This window comes from Pediculus humanus, genomic scaffold, assembly GCF_000006295.1.
Source record: "Pediculus humanus corporis 1103172108289 genomic scaffold, whole genome shotgun sequence".
Lineage (NCBI taxonomy): Eukaryota > Metazoa > Arthropoda > Insecta > Psocodea > Pediculidae > Pediculus > Pediculus humanus.
The window spans coordinates 36,802-57,550 of NW_002987858.1; the positions used below are offsets into that span (position 1 = coordinate 36,802).

Below are 20,749 nucleotides of genomic sequence, written 5' to 3' on the forward strand. Positions count from 1 at the left end.
GACATACATATTTAACATAAAAACATTTCGATTCTCTTTTCCGATACATAAAAAAAACACAAAAAAATTAAATAACATTGAAAATTAAAAAAAAAAAAAAATTTCCTTCCGACGGACACATTCACATTAAACATGAATTTCTAATAATATTCGTTTAAAAATAAAAAAAAAAAATTTTTTTTTTTTTTTTTTTTTAAAACATGGCCTATTAATAATAATAATAATAATAATAATAATAATTTTCAAAACCAACTAAATTTTTTTTTTCATCTTTTCGTTGCTGACGTCATCTTTTTATCAAAACCATTACCGATGGTTTGTTTTATCCAGTCTCTGACCGGTGTGATGCTGCTGAATATCGACGGATGCGATCCTTTACCGCAATTGCTGTGGTAACTCAACACTCCCTGAAGTTCCCATTCGCCCCTGTCGTTTATGCACATCAATGGTGCACCTTCTTCGTTCTGCGCCATGATCGAAAAAAAAAAAAAAAAAAATTTTATTGAAAACCCGTCCGCGAAAATTAATAATGATTTATAATAATACTACTACTTACGTAACACAGAGATTGTTTTCCTCCGTTTGATCCGGCGCAAATTTTATCGTCCGTTATGAAACCCGAATAATGATCCGTCGAATTACAATCCGTCAAATTCATCGTTGGCATTGGCAAATATTGAAGTTGTTGAGTGATATTTTTATCTGATTTGAAAAATAAAAACCAAAAAAATTAACACCCCACGTAAAAAAAAAAAAAATTTTTGACGTCAACGACGACGGTTACTACCTTCGGGTCCGTTCAAACCCCAACCCGCGGTCACGCAAATTTGTCTCGGTTGTATTTCCTGTTCCGGCAAGCAAACGGCTCCGACGTTAGCCGTGAATTGTAACGGTTCATCTAATTTAACCAAAGCTAAATCGTTGCTGAACAAAAATTGATTGAACTTGACTTGTGGGTGGGGCACCACTTTGACGATCCTACGAGTTTCCGCATTTTCTTTTTCCGCTTCGAACACCGTCGAACCCACGAATAATTTCCAATCTTGTTGATTTACGTTCCGACTGCTGTTAATATAGTAAATAATAATAATAATTTTACTACCCTTTAAAACAAGATGACAAAAAAGTAAAAAAAAAAAAAAAAAATTACCCCATTTTTAAGCAATTATAACTTGCCAATACCCATCTGGGTGTTAAAACGTTTGCGGTACAACTGTGAAGGTTTCGAATGTTGTACATGAGTGCGACAGATGGCAACTGTCCTGATGTTGCACTCATTCCGCTGACTAAACTTGCTTCACCGTCCGCACCGCCCGTCATTCCTCTGGATCCACAACCTAAAATGAAATCGTTTTTATAGAAACGCCATAGATTTGAGAAGAACAAAAAGGAAGAAGAAGAAGAAGATGGAAAACATACTAAATTCTTGACAGTTGAGTTCGACATATTTTCCAGACGAACAAGTTTTGTTTGTTCTTTCTAAATTAACAATGAAATTATTATTTATGTCTTCAGTCGTAACGTTTTTCAATTTGTAAAATGATTCGACGTTCGATAACGGCATCGAATTGTAATTTTCTAACGGAGCAGACGAAGAATAACCTAAAAATGCGCAAACTTGATCGGAACGAGTCGTCGACCAATCGTCCGCGCAAACGGGTTCGTATTCACCAGATGCGGTCCTGTGAAAATAATAATAATAATAATAATAACAACTCGGTTAGTGGTTCTTATTTTAATAAAATAATAATAATAATAATAATTCGACTTGTTTTACCTTATCTCTAATAAACTCGAATTCGAATTTATTTTCACGCAATCCCATTCGTCGCTCCTGTCCGGACAATCGTCGATACCGTTGCAAACTTGAGATTTTGAAACGCAGCCTCCGGATTGACATTTAAATTGATCAAGAGAGCAATCTGTTCAAATAAGAAAAAAATAAATAAATAAATAAATAAACGTCACTCGGAAATAATTAGGTATCGCGACATCGAAATTTTTTTTTTTTTTCTCTCACCGCACAATTGTTCATCTTCCCCGTTGCTGCATTCTTTGACGCCGTTGCATTTGTAAGACAGTGGAATGCACCAACCTTCGGGACACAGGTATTCGTCGTTTCCGCAAGAACCTGGGTTAAGGGAATGAGAAAAATCATTATGAGAAAAATCATTACGAGAAATTGAATTTTTAATTTGTTCAACTCACGTTGACAGTTAAGCTCATCGGTGTGATTATCGCAATCCGCTTTGCTATCGCACTGCCACACCACCGGGATGCATCTACCGGAAGGACATTGAAATTCGTCGAATTCGCATTTCCACTGGTCTAAAATCGAAGAGACAATTATCACTCTCCCACTCAACAATGAAATCAATGAGAAATAATAATGATAACGTCTTATTCTTACCGCATTGTTTTTCATCGCTTCCGTCGCTGCAGTCGACGATTCCGTTGCACACCAAATGTCTTTTCAAACAAGTTCCATCAGCGCATTGGAAATTTCCAGGACATCCGTTTTCAATGCATCCGATTTCGTCTGAACCGTCCGAACAATCGTTTATGGAATCGCACTTGGATGAAAGATTGATGCAAGCGGACCCACGTTTTGACGTTCCGTTCAAACATTGGAATTGACCTTAAGTAAATAATGATGACGGGTTACAATCGAACCAAAAAATAAAATGATCGATCAAAAATCATCGACTCAGTCCTACCAACCTGCAACGCATTTAGATATGTAACCGAAATAATCTCCGACTTTATATGTTGTTCCCGCAGCGAAATTACTTGGAGTAAATTGAAACGATTGATTTGATTTCTGTCCGTTTGTTTGGAAGGCGTTTCCCTGCAAGTGCACCAAGTTGGGCACTCCATTTTCCGTTAAATTCCTTACGGTAAAAACGGACGAATTCCTAAATAATACGCTATGAGGTGAAACGGTGAAGTTTCCGTGACTTCCGTTCGCGGTAGAATTATTTCCCAAAATGTACACTGTGGAACGTCCGAAATCTCCACTGTCACCTTTAATCACGAACGCGGGTTCATTCGAAGAATATACAAAAGTTCCAGAAGCGTTGGTCAGCATGTGATAATGACCCTCTTGCGGATTGAAGTGACCGTCGAAAACAGTTCCTGGAAGGGATCCGTTTTCCAATCTATACACGGTCGTCGTGGAATTTCCGTTTTGAGGGAAAGAGCTTATAAATGTTGAAAAATCAGAAGCGTTGAAAGCTGAACCGTTTTGATGAAATCCGTTCTGACCGATTTTTACGATTGATGGAAAATTCGAATGACCCGACGCGTTTCCGTTTGAAAATGACGAATTGAAAACTTTGAATAGAAATCCGTTCGGATGAGAGCTTACATTGAAGTTGAATGTTTGTGGCAAACCATTGGTCGAATTTACCGAGCCAACTCGATAAACGTTCGGATGAGGGCCACCTTGTAAAATGACGTCTGGAGTTTCCGAACTGGAATTAGAAAACGAAATTGTGGGACCGGAACCACCCGTGGAATACGCAAAACCCGAATTAGCTATTTTAGAATTCGAAGGATCGAAACCAGTTGTGAAATTTGAAACTTCGGAAGAAAAAGATGGATTGGAGTTGACGTCAAATCGAACAGACTCCCCATTCGAAGTTGAAAACGATGGATTAAAATTGGGAGGCAACGAATTCGAATCGGTTGCCAAATGTTGGTTGAAAGAATTTCCGTTAGCTTGCGCGGAATCCGAATTTCCGTTTGATGAATTTGGATCGAAATTAGAAGTGGCATGAACGGGATTAATGTTGAATCCCGAATGTGTCAAGCTCGGATTTAAAATAAAAGAACTGTTTTCGGCTTCGCTTCCAGATGATGGCTGATTGTAGGCAATTCCAGCAGAATCGGAATTTACCATACTGATGTTATGGGAATCACTACCAGGAATTTGACTTCCGGTTATCATAATTTGTCCGTCGGGTGAAACGACTTGATCAACTTTAACACCTTGCGGATTTAAACTGCTATTTTCATTTTCTCCAGTTGAATGGTGGATCGTACCGGGAACGGAAACGTAACCAGAACCACCTTCTTCGGATGTAACGGGATTTTGTCCACTTAAAACAGTTTCTGGTAAGATAGTCGTACGTTCATTTTCTTCCGAGTTTACATCGCTTGCTGGAGATCTTTGGTTACCATCAAAATTATGACTCCTTGTTAAAACTTGTTCGGAACCGTTTTCAGGATTTTCAGCGTCGACTTTGCTTTTTTCACTTGATGAAAACGATGTTTCGGTTGGTTGTTCGGTGGATTCTTCACCGTCGTGTTTCATAGTGTTCGTTTCTCCGCTGTTTTCAGAAGTCTTTGTTCCTTCATCGTTATCTTTCTGTTCACCATCTTGTACAGAAGATACCGACGTTGATTTCGATTTTTCACCATCAACATTTGAAATTACACCTTCTTGAACAGGCTCTTTTGGTGCTTCACCGTTGAATGATCTTCCGCTTTGAGAAATGTCTCCCGACGTGGGTGTCTTTAGGGTAGTCATTGTTGAATCATCACTTTCCGATTTATCTTCTTTAGCAGAATCTCCATTCATTCCGTCGGCATTGTTTTTCGCATTTGATTCCGAATCAGAAGAGGAAGTTATTTCCGAACTAGAATTTTTGTTCATTTCCGTTGTTTGTTCTTCGGAATCGGATTCTGTACTCGTGTTAATATCCTTATCGTCAGGCATTTTGGTTGAATCAAACATTTCTTTCGAATCTTCAAATAAAGTACTTCCGGCTAAAGTGCCACTTCTTCCAGTTCCTTGATCTTTAATGTCGGAATAATATTTTTTATTATCATCTAGCTCAACATTTTTACCGTCCTTAGAACTTCCCTTCTTTTTTATATCTTTTTTCTTCGCGCCTTTTTGTTTTTCGTATTTATAATCCTTATCGAATTTTCCATATTCTTTATCTTTAACGTCTCCATCTTTGTTATCGGTTATTTTTGTTTTCGACGTCTCAATATCGATATTATCCGTGTCATCGTCGCCAAAACTATTATCCGATGAAATAACCCTTGGATTTTCGTGATCATTCACGACGGTAAAGTCATTGGACAAAGTCTTGGGAGTTTCTTCTGCGCTGCCTTCGTTTACAAATCCGGTTTCGGGAGTGGTTTCAGGAATAACGGTCTTTTGTATTTCATCTTCGTGAACTCCTGGAACGAAATGAGTTTCGTGTCTTACACCTGGAGACACAGTCTGAAGTACGCTTATATCGTGATTTTCTATATCTTCAGGTTTGAATGCTAAAACCGGTACTCCATCTTCAGGCTTGGCAATGTTTCCTAAACTTTTCGTCGTGTGTTCAGTATGGAATTGATTATTATAATCCAAATCGAAACCGTTTTCGTTAACGTGTTTTTGTAGGATAATATCTTCGGGGGTTACCGAGGGTTTAGTAGATTCTTCAGATATTTTTTTATCACCGTCGTATTTGTCTCCTTTTACAAGATCTTTTAATTTTTTCTTGTCACCTTTCAAAAAGGTTTGTTTATTGAGATACTTATTTAAAACTTCTTTTCCATCGGTAGAATATTCATTTTTGTTTTTGTAATCTTTATCTAAAAGCGTGTTGAATTCTTCATTGTCATTATCAGTTCCATCATCTTTAATATTATTAGAAAATTCGTCAGTATTTTGATGATTCGGTGAATTTTTTTGTTCTTCGGAATTATTATTATTACCAGTTGCATCTTCTAAGGAATGAATAGGAGTGCTGCTTTCATTTTCTGACGATTTTGAATCTTTTTCAGTATTTTCATCTGAAGGCGAAAGAGTAGAATTTTCATTCGTGGAATCCGACGGCGAGTGAATATGAACATTCTTTATCTCAATATCGTTGTGATTATCAGTTGTTGGAACTTCCCTTCCTTCAGGATTTTTATTCAACGTACTCTGAGAGGTAGGTATTGAATTTTCTGTAGATGAACTTTGAGAATTTACGGATTCACCAACATTTTTCCTATTTTTAATAAACGGTTCAGGTTCGTCGACGGAAAAATCCGATATGACGGCTACGGGTACCGTGTAGCCTTCATATTCTTCTTTTGGATGAATAGTTGTTTCGTGAAAGACGTGATTTGCCAAGTTAGGTTCCGTTGTCGTGTCATGAACATGTCCAGATTCGGAATTGACATCAGATGTTAATTGATCAGATTCTTTATTGATAGAAGGATTGGTGGAATCCGTTTTTGACGTTTCATCAGAAGATATTGTACCGGCACCACTCGTCGAATTTTCTTCCGACAAATTAGATTCGAATTCAACGGATTCTGATTTTTTAAGTCCATCTTCACGATTATCAGGATTTAAAGAATCGGAAGAAATTGTTTTTTTTTCTTCATTGACATCCGTGAATGGAATAGTCAAATTTTCTTCGCGATCGTTTGGTTTCGTAGTCGTTTCTGAATCAGTCTTATCATCTGAAGTATTTTTATTAATCATATCAACGGCAGCACTAGAGTTTGTGTCATTATCTGGACTAGATTTATCGACTATAATTTCTTCCACGACCGGCTCTCCATTTTCGTTCCGTTCAACGTTATTTAAAAAGCTTTGGCCATCGTTATTAGTAAAATTCTGAGGTTTTTCGGTATCGTTTAAACTCGATTCGCGAAGTAAAATATCTTCCAATAAAGGAACGTGATGTTCATTAGGCATATTTGTTTTTTCCATTGGATTCTCCGATTGTTCCGTTTGAGAAAAATCATTTGGCGATTTGTCCTCGGATAAATGAGTATTATCTTGAGAATTTAAATTAGGAGTGTTGTTTTCGAATTCTTTTTCAGAAGGAGAAAATTGCGCAGTGGAATTGTCAATATTTAAATTTTTCCCACCATCAGTATTTTGATCTGACATATTTTTATCAGAATTATAATTAATACCCGCTTCCTGATTTTCTCCCGAAAATGTCTGATTGTCAGAAGGTTGATTGGAATCGACGGTATCGAAATTTGGTTTCTCCGTAGAAAATTCGTGATCGTTGGGATCCGTCGAATCTTTTGACGATGAATCCTCACTTCCTAAATTTGAATTTAAAATCGATTTGGGTTGTTCTTCTTTTTCGTTGCTGTCGTTAACAGATGTTTCCGGTAAGTTAGTAGAGTCATGAATTTCATCTAGAGAATGTCCAGAAAAGGGAATTGTAGTATGCTCCATTTCAGGTCCACCCGTTGATCTTGACCCCAAAAGAACTTCACCCGATTTAGGTGATGAATGAGAAATGAATGACGGATCAGTTGTGACAGGTGTTTCTTCGTTATTATTAACATGAACTCCCGGTTGTAATCCAATAAAAGTTCGATCAGTAGAAAAAGAATCGTCTTTGTGATCCTTATTTGTTTCTTCATTACTTAAAGAAGAATTCGGATCGTGCTCTTTTGAACCATCGTTAGGTGATTGATTATTTTGTTCAGTTATTTCAGTTGGCTGATTTTCGGTTCCCGTATTGGATTCATTTTCACTTTCAGTACTTCCTTTGTTTTCCTCGTTTTTACCATCAGTTTCATCATTACCGACAGAATGTTCACCGAATTGACCTGGAACTGATTGATCGACCGTAATACCCGATTGTTCAGTTGTATCCTGCCCATTAAATTGTTGGTCTTCATTTGACGATGAAGGGGAGTTTTGTAACAATTGATTTGTATGATCGTGTTCGCCTGCTTCTGATACTGGACTTTGAGTATCATTTTCATTTACGTTGACACCTTGCGAATTTTCATTTCTTTCACCTGATTCCACTGAATCTTGTTCTTCAGATTTGTGGTCGTGTTCATTTAAATTTGGAACGTGTATATGCTCATTGTGTTCGAAAACAGTAGAATCATGTTCATTGGATCTTTCGGCTTGTTCATTTGACGAATAACTTGGATGTTGATGGTCTTGATCCGAGTTTTGAGTATGCGAATGTTGGACTCCATTATTGTCTTCGTTTGTTTCTTGAACAAGAATGTGACCCTGCTCATCTACACTTTGATAATGCATACGATGATCTCCTTGATTATCTTCATTCATTCCCTGTCCATGAAAGTGATTATGTTCATCTGTACCATGGACATGAACATGACCGTTTCCAAGATTATCTTCATTCATCCCCTGCCCGTGAAAGTGATTATGTTCGTCTGTACCATGATCATGAACATGACCGTTTCCAAGATTATCTTCATTCATTCCTTGCCCTTGAAAGTGATCATGTTGCCCTGTACCGTGATCATGCATATGATGATCTCCATTGTGGTCTTCATTTATTCCTTGCCCATGAATGTGATCATGTTCCATAGTACTATGATCATGCATATGATGGTCTCCATTGTTGTCTTCATCCGTTCCTTGCCCATGAATGTGATCATGTGACCCTGTGCCGTGATCATGCATATGATGGTCTCCATTGTTGTCTTCATCCGTTCCTTGCCCATGAGTGTGATCATGTTGCCCTGTGCCGTGATCATGCATATGATGATCACCGTGATCGTATTCATTCATTTCTTGACCATGAGTGTGATCATGTTGCCCTGTGCCGTGATCATGCATATGATGATCACCGTGATCGTATTCATTCAGTCCTTGCTCATGAGATTGTTGACCATGCTCATGCATATGATCTTCATGATTCTGTCCACCTGTTTCTTGACCGGAAGATTGGTGACCATTTTGATTAAATTGAGGAGATTCAAACTGAACTCCAGAATAAACAGTTCGATCAGGTACTGAAGAGTAATCTTGTTCAGATGATCCTTCCCATTCAATACAATTCTTTAAACTTTTATCTAAAACTAAATGAGTAGGACACGTGCAAGTAAATCGTTGATTTAGATAGTTATAATAACAAATGTGAGAGCATCCGCCATTTTCGATTTCACAAGCATTAATAACATCTGAAAAAAAAAAAAAAGAAAAATTTTATTATAGTAAATTAAAAACTACGTAACATTTTGTTTATCAGATTCACATTTTAAAATTTTTATTTTTTTTTTTAATTGCGCTTAAGCAACGAAATAATTTCATTTTTAATTTTTTTTTTTCGCGTTCACGAATTGAATTCAAAATTTACTCACGGCCAACTTTAATTCCATCCATATTAATATGATATTTGTCTATGTAACCCTGATTCTTAGACAAATTATTAATTAATTTCATTTTGACATCTTCCATAGTAATTGGTTCTTTTCTAGTACCACCATTTGCATTATCACCATTTTCATTGTCACCATCTTGTTTATAATTCCATCCAATTCTATAGAAGACTTTAAATGGATCTTGACTGTTAAAAAAAAAAAAAAAAAAACAGAAAAAAATTGCATTATTAACTTTTAAATTTCTTTCTTGTTTGACAATTAACAACAAAAAATTTCATTCAGTACCTAATGTTGACAACATTTAATCCTACATTTGATTCAGCAAACTGAAGATCTCCATTACTATTATCAAACAAAATCATTTTGAGCTGATCTTCCATAATTGATGCAAGTTCTTGATATTCCATTGAATCTTTATTTAAAAATGCAGGATTCCATTCTAAATTATCTATTACCAGTTCTGATTCAATTGATCTTGGCACTGAAATTTAATTATTTGTAACATTAGTTGTTATTATTTATTTTTTCACATTTAAAATCAAATAATTAATTTTGTAGACTTGAAACTATGATTAATGAGGTTTTTGTTTTGCTTTGATATTTTCTTAATTAAGTTCAAATTATACGAATGCATTATTACAATGCCCATAGTTTTTTTTTTTATTCTCACCTACAGAAAACAACCTGGAGTGAAAATATAATATGTTGTAGACCTTGTATTAAATTAAATTTCACTATTGTCTTACTCACCATAATCATGAGTCATGTTGCTAGTGGGTGAAAGCCCTGATACAGAAGTTGATGTATCAGATCCATTGGTAACTACAGGTTTCAAGTCAGCTCCAGCAAAATTCCTACCAACTGAAGCTTCCTTAACCATATTTGGTTCTTGTGACAATATTAATCCAGCTGTAACAATTGAAAGTGTTAAGCCACATTTAGAAACAAAAGCAAACAAACAAACAAAAAACTAATTGACATGGAATTTTTCAAGAACAATGATGCACTTACTTCCAGCTAAAATAGCTACAATTAAAACAGCTGATATAACAGCACATGCTACTATCCATGAAAGACATCTCCTCCAAGACGTTGGTCTTCTTTTATCTTTAGTTACATACAATTTTTCACCCCTAAAAAAAATTATAATCAAAATAAAAAAAACAAACACTTATTACTCAAACATTAAAAATTAATAATGAAATTGAAAACACATATATCATCACTCTCCACGTGTGAATCATTTTCAAAAGTTTAACAGAAAAAAAAACGTCGATTTCATATTTAATTCAATCACAAAATGAAAAACTATCGTAATAAGATTGATTTTAACTAATATAAAATAAAAACGAGTAAAAAAAAAAACTTGAAAAATTCATTTTGAAAAAAAATATTTTATCATTTTCTAAACATCATTTGACAGAAGGGAAAAAATAACGGTCGTTTAACTGAATAAATAATGCAATAAAATAAAAATTTATTACTCAAAGTATTCAAATGGGTAAAACGTTTGCGTTCCAATAGATGTTTTATTATCCAATACACCAATTTTATTACTTGGACATATTTTTCTTCGCACATGACCATAACGATACATTTTAATCCGTTAAAACTTATCGAAAGAATGCTTAAGGAACGATTAAGCAAAAAAAAAGTGTAAACAGTTGAGCAAAGTCACAGCCTTTTCGAAAGGCGGGAAAAAAAAAATCCGAATCCTTGTTTATTTTAAGCCGTTACAAAATTTAATTAGTGGTAACATCATTATTATCGTGTTATTTTATTCCGCGTTTTTTGTGTTTCTTAACAATATTTTTTAATTAAAATCGATTAAACTTTCATTTTTAATTTAATTACGAATATTTTTTTATAATTATTTAATTAGTTTTAACCAGGTAAATACAATAATTCATCTTTTTTTTTGAAGGCGTCATTTTCTCAATGTTACATTGTTTTACATGTGCTCAATAAGTATATAGGCATATATAATTTTAAAAAGATATTTTCAGGTCGTTTTAATTAGGAAATAATTATTTTTTATTAAAAATTTAACATAATATATAGTAATAACAACAACAATAACAATAGATTTAATTTCAAGTGAAACAAAAAAAAAAAAAATTTTTAACAATCAAACAACAATGAGAATGAAGAAATTTTTCTTTTTTTTTTTTGAAAAGGTTTCTTTTTTTTTCTAGATTGTTATTTTATAACGAAAAGAAATCGTTAATTAGTCTCGTAGTGTTACATTACAACAAGGACAAAGTAAAAAATAACATTTGGGTAATAAATAAAATCCCTGGAGAATAACAAAAAAAATCAAACCAAGCCTGGAATTGAAATGGTAATAAATTCAATCACAGAAATCAAGTTTTGTGTGACACCTCATTGAAAAGACACATACAATAAAGTGGTAAGTAAAACAATTTTTTTAAATTCTCTAGGAAAACCTACATTATATGATTCATTCATTCATTCATTCATTCATTCATTCATTTGTGTGTGTGTGTGTTTTTCAATTTGATTAATTTTTACCATGGACTCGACAACACATAAAAGACCTTCAACACTTCAATGATTGACTTTGTTAATTATAATAATATTTTGTAGGAAATTTCTTTTTTAGAAAAGAAAAATTAAATTAATTTTATCCTTGAACGTTAAAACAAAAAAAAAAAATTTTCTTTCGGTATCATTAATCAAGGAACAAACGGAAAAAATGCTTTTTTTTTCTATCAACATGGCTTCCATTCGCGCGAAGGTTTCCGCCATTTATTTACGTAACAAACAACAACAACAAAAAAAACGAACGGTTGTTAAATTTCGACCACCTTTTTATTTCGTAATAACGAATTGTTATTTATTTTATTTTGCTTATAATATTAACGTTTTGTTTTACTACCACAAACAAACGAACAAACGACTAAAAATCTTCATAATCACGCATATGGCAGGCTATCACAAAATGACAACAAATTGTTAAAAAATTTAGAAATGGGGAGCGGGGGGAGGGCAAAGGGGGGAAATAATAAAAAGCTTTTGATTGTTGGGTAATAAATGACACGCGAATTTTTTAATACTTTCTTTAATATACGAAATTATTACCATTCGAGTTTATTTTTATAACTGTTACCGTAATAAAAAAAAAAAAAAAAGAAAATTTCGAAATTGGTGCAAGGTAAACTAACTTTTTAATCGAAGATCATGGAAAATATATATCGACTGCGAAATATAATTTTTCTTTTTACGTGAGTGATATTTAAAAAAAGAAAATTTTATTACCATAAATAATTTATTACTCGCGTATCGTCAATCAACGAGTAATAATAATAATAAATTAATAAATATTATATACTCGTTACAAAAAATTTTATAATTAATATATATATATATATCTTTTTCGATCTTTGTTATTATTATTATCACGACTCAATCGTTTGTATGTGATAAATTGATAATGTTAAAAAATATTTTTTTAACAAACCGTTTGTTTTTTAATTATTTTATTACGAGTAATTAACTAACAAACAACGGGAAATATTACTGACTTTAACATTTTTTTTGTTTTTCATTAACCTTAAAAATATTAATAATAATAATAATAATTTTTTTTTTAAATGCGTAATAAAATAAGAATTTTTTTTTTTAAAATGGAAACATTCTCGGTGGTTTTATATAAAAAAAAGTAACGAGGTAAATGACTTTTGAAAAATTTATTACCCATTATTACGAAAACTTACCTCATGTATTTTTTATGTTCGTTTACTGGCACAAAATATTCGTCATACGGAGAACTCATATCAACGGTTTCGGAATCTTTTTTCGCGGGTATTCCGTTAACGGGCACTCCATAACTCGTACCGTTTCCGTTGGTATAAGGTACCATGTTAACGAGTTCTAAATTAACAGCTTCCGGTACTTTATCTTTATTATCGGTACCATTTATTGATTTAAAGTCCGAATCCCCGCGATTATTAACATTATTTGTATCATCTTCGTAATCGAAACCCATGTTAACGACTCCATCGTTTTGTTGTTGTTGTTGTTGCCTTTCGTCTAGGGTTAAATTGACTTTACTTCCACCAAAATCGACGTGTGATATCGATCCCGTTTCTTCAGTCAAATTTATTTTCGTTACGTTATCATGATTATTAATATTATTATTTGTTGTTGTTGTTGTTATTGTCGGTTGAAAGCTCGTAGATGGTGAATCGGTTACGGACATGGTGGATTGTGAACTTTCTCCTGCTTCGCTTCCTTCACTAACACTACCTCCTCCTCCTCCACCCCCGCTACCGATATTAATACCGATACCGCCACTTGTTGCACTCATTTTTTTATCTGTGTCACCTGTATCCGAATCCAGACTTTTGGATCTGATAAACTTCTTCAGCTTTCCGATTTCTTTCTCATGTATTCAATTACTCTTTACATTTTATTCTGAAACAAAAATAATAATAATAATCATTTTTATAAAATCAACTTATATCGTCGTTTGTTTGTTTGTTTGTTTGTTCGTGTCCCTTTTTTGTTCATATCATTAAATTTACAAGTGTTAAGTCTTTTTAAATTTTATTTGTTAAATTTTTAGCAAATTTTTTTTTTACGTTAACGTATAGGAGATCAAAAGTTCAAATACAAACAACCCTGTTTTTTTAGTTTGCCATTTAACATAAGTGACGTTTGAAGGTTTTTTATTATTATTATTAACGATTTCATTGTTTTCTAGAAATTTCGAAGAGATTTAAATACTTTCGAATTAATTTGTCGTTAGTATTCTAAATTAACTGCGAAGATCTTAAAAGTAATTTTTCGTTTTATTTAACGTAACGTAATGATAACATCAATCAAATTCGGTCCATTCATTTTTTTTTGGGGGGGGGAAGGGGGTCGATCTGAACATTTTAATTAATTATCGTTATAAATAAGATAATTTTGAATCAAAAATTATTGATATTATTTTTAGTTATGTGAAAAAATATTACTTCACATTCGTGTTACACAATTTCTGACATTTTATTTTATTTTTTGCCTAAATAATTTAGGTTCATCTTTTTTATTTGAGTTTATTAAAAGGGTTACGAATTCGTAAAGTTATTGACACGTTAAAAATTTTTTTTTTTTTATAATTAGCGTCGTCGATTCGAATAATATTACGAATCGTTCGATTACAAAACTATATGTAATGCTGATAAAAAAAAAAAAAATAATTGCGGATATTTGTTCAGTCGAGAGCAAAAAAAAAAAAAAAATAACTTGATTTGTGGTTATTTTTTTTCTGAGCTGAAGTAAGGTCGTCAATAAGGTCAATTTTTTTTATATGGTCCTTGCCACGAACCCGTATTGTAATTTTTATTATTATTATTTCTTCCTTTTGCTGGGGATAAAATGAAATTTTTTTAACAAAGGAAAGAATAATAGGGCGGGACGATGTAAAAAAAAAAAAACGTCGTAGAAAGTGAAATACAGTAATATTATTAATTTTTTTTTTTAGAAAAAAAAAAAAACGTCAATAAATAATATTTTTAAAAAAAAAAGTTGTACTGTAGTCGATGGAAAAAAAAAAAAAAAAAAAAAAACAACTTTCCAAAAAAAGAAAAAGATGATTTTTAATCTGGAAAGTAATTCCAGTATATATATATTATTTATAAATAAAATCCATTAAACTTATATGTCATTTACAAAACTTTACGAACATCTTATGCGTGTTATTTCAAAAATAAAAAATAAAAAAAATGAAAGTGAAAAGTAACTTTTTAAGAATGCAGTTTGACCTTGAGTCTCATTTAAAAAAACAAACAAACAAACAAGCAAACAAACGGTTGCATTCGATATATTCGACTCCGAAATTCTGGAGAATTAACCGAACGTATCGATAAATTCCTTATTGGTTGGAAAGAAAGGCTCGAGTAAAAATCATTATTGAAAAAAAAAAAAACTCATTCTCCATATCATTCCAGCAAATATTAATGTATTATTTCATCCTGGAGAAACTTTTTTTTTTTTTTGGGGGGAAGTTAATATTAAACGTATTTATAGGAAAGTCTTTATAAAAATTAAATTCGATTCGGAGAAAGGAGTATGAAAAAATTAAATGTAAAAACCATAAAAAAATTTTTTTTTTTTTTAAAGGCCATTCGTTGATATTTCGAAAAAAAAAAAAATCGATTTTTACGATCGATGCGTAACGTTTTGAAATTTATTATTATTATTATTATTATTTACGTTACAAAAAAAAATTTAAACAAACGTCACGTGATTTAAAATTTTTAATTGAGAATGAAAAATCGAATGTTTAATTATTATTACATGATTTAATATTATCATTATCTCAAAAAAAAAAAACGATGCAATCGTTTGATATTTTTCTCTCTAAAAAAAATTCCATTTCCGCAACGAACAAACAAACAAACAAACAAACAAACAAATAACGAACCAGTTGGGAAAACCAAACAGTACAAGAAAAAAAAAAATCACTTTTACGACCACGTTTATTAATCAAGAGGTTACGTGGATTTTTTTTTTTTTACACGTGTTCATAAAAACTTTTTAATTTTTTTAAAACCTTCCTCTCCTCCCTCCCCTCGGGTTGTCGTGTTGTTTGTTTGTTTGTTCGGTTGTCGCATTAATTACGATCGATTTGATTTTTTTTTTCGTTGTTGTTGTTGTTGTTGTTTCGATTAATTTAAAAGAAATTTTACGATGAAAATAAGTGCGAGAGTGAATTTAATAAAAAAAAATTTGAAAGTTTCCATCATTTTTAATTATCATTATCATTATTATTATTATTATTATCATTATTATTATTATTATTATCATTATTATTATTTAAACTTTATAATAAATCGAGATTCACTTTTTTTTTCAATTTTCCTTTATCAAAATGCGTGTATAAAATTTTCAAAAAAAAAAAAAAAAAAGGTAGTAAATAATAATTTTACCCCCGTTCGTGTATAAACGAATAAGTGTGCGTGAGTGCGCGTGTATAAAAAAAATTGATTAGAAAGTAGTTTTTTTTTTGTTTTTTACTGAAAAAAAAAAATTTAGAAATTTTTAAAAATAATAGAAAATGGAATTAATTTTTTATTTTACATTTGAATACAAATATTCACTAAATAAATAAATAATAAAATGTTGTCGCGCACGAAAGTAACAGGTTTTAATTAAAATTTTGACAAATCTCACGAAAAATCGATCCATCGATCGATCGATCGATGAATCGATGATATCGATATACGACCCTTGGTTATGATGATAATAATAATGAAAATACAGGATTGAAAGGGAGTAAAAGTCGATCCCGTTTTTTGGGCGTGTGCATTTTATTTAAATCAAAAATTTCTAGATCGATCAATAATAATGATAATGATTATTATTATTATTATTATCATCATCGAACGAATGGTGAGTGTGTGTGCAGGTACGCGTTGATTTTTTTTTTATTATTATTTTTTATAATTCGAAAATCAAATCAGTGGGACAACGAAACTAGTAAAACAGGGTTTTTTTTTTTTTTTTTTGGAAGAAAAATGAAAAAATATTTAAATCATCATCATCATCATCATCATTATTATTATTATTATTATTATTAATATATTGTGTTCACCCGGATTCGTTTAAGACGAAACAACTTGACAACGTTCGATTAATAACGCTTATATATGGAGACCGTTTGGTCAGGTGCAAAACATTTAATTATTTAGATACCACTCACTCTCTCTCTCTCTCTCACTCTCCCCCAAACAGGTAACATTCCCTCTTTCTCTCTCTCTCGGCACGAAAAATAAGAAAAAAAAAACAAGATGTTTAATTTTATTCGGTACGTTCCACTTAAAAACAATGTCAGCTTTTAATTATTTAAAACGTGAAACGTTTGAAACAAATGAAGAAATTTTTCTCGTGGCTCTAAATTCTTTTCTTCCACGTCTTACCTTTCCCCCCCCCCTTCCCCCCGCATTCTACTCCCCTCTCGTTATTCGGTGTTGCAAATCTAGTTTTTTTTTTTTTTTTTTACATAATCTATAAAAATCTAACGCAGTTTTTCTTTATTTTTTCGAAGTAGAAGAAAAAAAAATTTTTTTTTTTTTTTTTTAAACCGATCTTTCGTGTAATTGTAATAATGTGAAAGCCATTTTTCTTTTTTTTTTTACCGGCGTACCTATGCTACCTGTTCGGCCTTGATTTTTTTTTTTTTATATTAAACACGTTTTTAATTTTTATATAAAGCGATATATTTCTTTCTCTCTCTCTCTTTCTCTCAAACAGAACATTTTGAATTGTTTTTTATTTATTTACATATATCTCCAAGTAAATAAATTTTGTTTTTTTATCCTTGTTTTTGTAGGAATCGAAAGTAATAAATGAAAAACGGTCGCCATTTTAATTAATTAATTGCATTAAAATCCATTTGAAACGTCGACATTTTTTTTTTTTTTTTTTGAGTTTTAAGTTCAATTGCGTTATTATTATCATTATTATTATTATTATTAAATTTATTGTCGTAGCGTATTGTCGAGTTAAAATAATGATAATAATGATAATAATGATAATTTTCTTTAATTTTACCGGTCATTAATTTGAAAATGTCAAAATATTTACATTTTGATGATGTTCGTCGGAAATTTTTCTTTTTTTTTTTTTTCTTTTTTAACCTTAAAAGATGAGATGTAAAAATGTTTTTACAATGATAAATTTTGGTTTTTTTATAATAAATGTTAAAATTTAATTTCAGATATTTAACATATCATTATTATTATTATTATTATTATTATTATTATTATTATTATTATTATTATTATTATGTTTTAATGCGGAAATTTTTTTTTTTTTTCTTCTTCTTCTAATCTTCTCATTAATGACTACACAAAAAAGATTTTCAGCATCAGATATAACAACAAATGCTCTAACGTAGTAGTAATAATAATAATAATAATAATTATCATTATTATTACCTCATTTATTTTATTATTATTATTATTAACTCACTTTTAAATTTTTTTTAACTTGTAAAAATTATCAATAAGTTTTTTTTTATTTTTATTTAAAAGCGGATTTCGACTCGAAATGAAAATTATAATAATAATAATAATAATAATAATAATAATAATAATTAAGGAAAAGTGTGTTGTTTGTGGAAGGTGATTTCGACTTGTGTTATTAATTAGTTTCCCATTATTATTATTATTATTATTATTATTATTATTAAAATTATTTTACGGGAATGAAAATGATTTTAGAAAAAAAAAAAAAACCGCATCGGTTGTTTTTTGTATGGGAAGATGTTGTTGGAAAATATGAGAGCAGAAACAAAAGATAATAATAATAAGGAACCTTGGAACCGAAATGAAATAAAAAAAAAAAAAAAAAATTCGAGTGGGTGAATAAGAAGTCAAATTCATCATCATCATCATAATAATCATCATCATCATCATGAGGAAACTAATATTAAAAACAAAAAAGAAAAACATGGGACGAAGAATGATCAGATAAAAATATTATGTCACAATAATAAAAGAACATAATAAGAAAAAAAAAAAAATCAGATAAAAAATTTAAAATACCCGTAGTTGTAACCCGTAGGACGCGTCACGGGTATCACGGAGTATAAATTTAAATTGCAATTTTCTACAACGTTCGTGATAAATGAACACAAAAAAATTTAAATTTAAATTTAAACGAAAGAAAATCGCAATCGAATGATCTAGAAATATCATCACAAAATTCTCCAGTGAATTAAAAAAAAAAAAAAACAAAATGGCGTTACGTAAAAAAAAAAAAATTTAAATAACGATTGATGAAATCGTTCGATGATGAGTGATCTGCAATCAATCAATTTGACTTATTTAAATTTCTTCTGCTATTTTTTCATCTTCGAAAATAATAATAATAATGGATAAAAATGATAATTAATGTTAATAAAAAAAAAAAAAAATTTTCGAAAGGAAAAAAAAAAAAGGTTTCGTGTCGTGATTGTGATATCACCCCCGCAAGCAATTGAAAGGAATTTTTTTTTTTTATTAAAAATGTCCTTATTTTTATTAAAGAAAAACTAGATTGTTTAAAATTAATAAAACTTTCTAGAAATTTCTTTCTTTTTTTTTTTATTCATCTTTTTTTTTTTTTTTTTTTTTAATGAAAAATAACAAATCGAATAAAATGCCTGAAGGGTTTTATTAATTAATTAATTAATTAATTCATGGGTTTCAGGTGCGTGCGTGAGTTTATTATGTGCGTGTGCGCGACGGGAATGAAAAGGATTTATTAAACGAAGATGATTTGAAAACGAAGGAACGTTAGTTATGTAAGTTTTATTATTATTATTATTACTTTTTTCCATTTATCTGGTGAGGGGATTAATCGTAAAAAAAAAAAAAAATTTTTTTATTACTTGTTGAGTGAGGATGTTCATGGATCGCGATTGAATTCATGTAGACGCCCAAGAGTTAATTTTTTTATTTTATTTTATTTTATTCTCTTCCGGATTTTATTTCGTTATAAATTGTTTGAACTTTGAACATTAATAATGATGGTTACATGGACAAAAGAATTTGCGTTACGATCTCCGCGACGACGACGACGACGATAATAATAATAATCATTTTTTTTTTTTTACCGTTATTAACTTATGCGAGCCGAAGGTTAGTATTGGGCGTGGTGACAAATTTTTTTTTTTTTTTTAGTAAAATAGGAAAAGAGTCAATAATAGCCTATGAAAATAAGCAACCTTGATTTATTTAGTATACTAAATATTAAAAAAAAAAATTTTAACGAGATTTATACGAAATCTCTGTTTAAAAAAAATACGCGCGAAAATATTTTAAAATAATTCCATATCCGGTTCCAAGCGTGAAAAACGACGCGCCGCGACGGTTATTATTTAATTTTAGTAAAAAAAAAGAGTGAAATTATTTTAAAAAATAAAAGGTTTAAAATGAGGTCGAACAAAAAATCTATAATTTTTTTATGTTTTGTTCGAATTCCAGAATGTTCTAGAATAACTCGTTCGAAGTCTGTGTCAGTCCAGAAATTATCAAATAACTTTTATTTCAATATTATTATTAATATTACCTTCCGGGCTCGTGCCGGTGATCAACTTTTTTTTTTTTTTTTTTTTTTATTAAGCACAACCCAAAACCTTCGGCAAATAACTAATAATAATAATAATAATAATAATAATTTAAACAAATTCGTTAACGACTATTTTTACGTCGTTCGTGTTAATTTTTCAATTTGAAAACGGTTAAAATTGTTTTTTTTTTTTTTTTAATTACACAATCGCGTTTTTTTTTTTTTTTTTTAAATATTTTTCCATAAATTTTGGAAAGGAAAAACAAAAAAAAAAAAAGTGAAAGACTTAAATTTTAAACTTATTATTATCATCATTATTATTATGATGTTAAACGTTTTTTTTTTTTTTCGTTAAAATAAATTATCCGCCATTTTGGTTCGCGATTTTTTTTTTTTGTTGTTGCCATTTTATTAAACACACGGTAATTATTTCTTTAACTCGTTTCTGGAAACATGGCGTCGGTTTAAACGCACTAGTTTATTTTTAGTTTTATTTATTTTACATAATTGAGTCGTTTTCATGGAAAACATAATTTTCGGTACAAACTTTCATTATAACTGATTGATTGTG

General features: G+C 30.7%; 2 protein-coding genes across 2 annotated transcripts; both read right to left on the reverse strand.

The window, feature by feature from the left end:
• Positions 1–266: 266 nt before the first annotated feature.
• On the reverse strand, positions 267–10,711 carry Phum_PHUM534870 (low-density lipoprotein receptor, putative; the record flags this gene model as incomplete). The annotated part of the gene is made up of 15 exons (XM_002431487.1): positions 267–464; positions 557–702; positions 788–1,065; positions 1,151–1,337; positions 1,420–1,682; positions 1,778–1,922; positions 2,021–2,131; positions 2,209–2,328; positions 2,411–2,638; positions 2,722–8,913; positions 9,094–9,299; positions 9,400–9,595; positions 9,865–10,023; positions 10,126–10,247; positions 10,599–10,711. The coding sequence occupies 15 exons, from the start codon at positions 10,709–10,711 to the stop codon at positions 267–269; spliced, it is 8,664 nt and encodes a 2,887-aa protein (XP_002431532.1).
• A 1,906-nt stretch (positions 10,712–12,617) lies between these two features.
• On the reverse strand, positions 12,618–13,123 carry Phum_PHUM534880 (uncharacterized protein; the record flags this gene model as incomplete). Its single annotated transcript, XM_002431488.1, has 2 exons — positions 12,618–12,687; positions 12,852–13,123. 2 exons carry the CDS (start codon positions 13,121–13,123, stop codon positions 12,618–12,620), a joined length of 342 nt encoding a protein of 113 aa, XP_002431533.1.
• Positions 13,124–20,749: the final 7,626 nt, after the last annotated feature.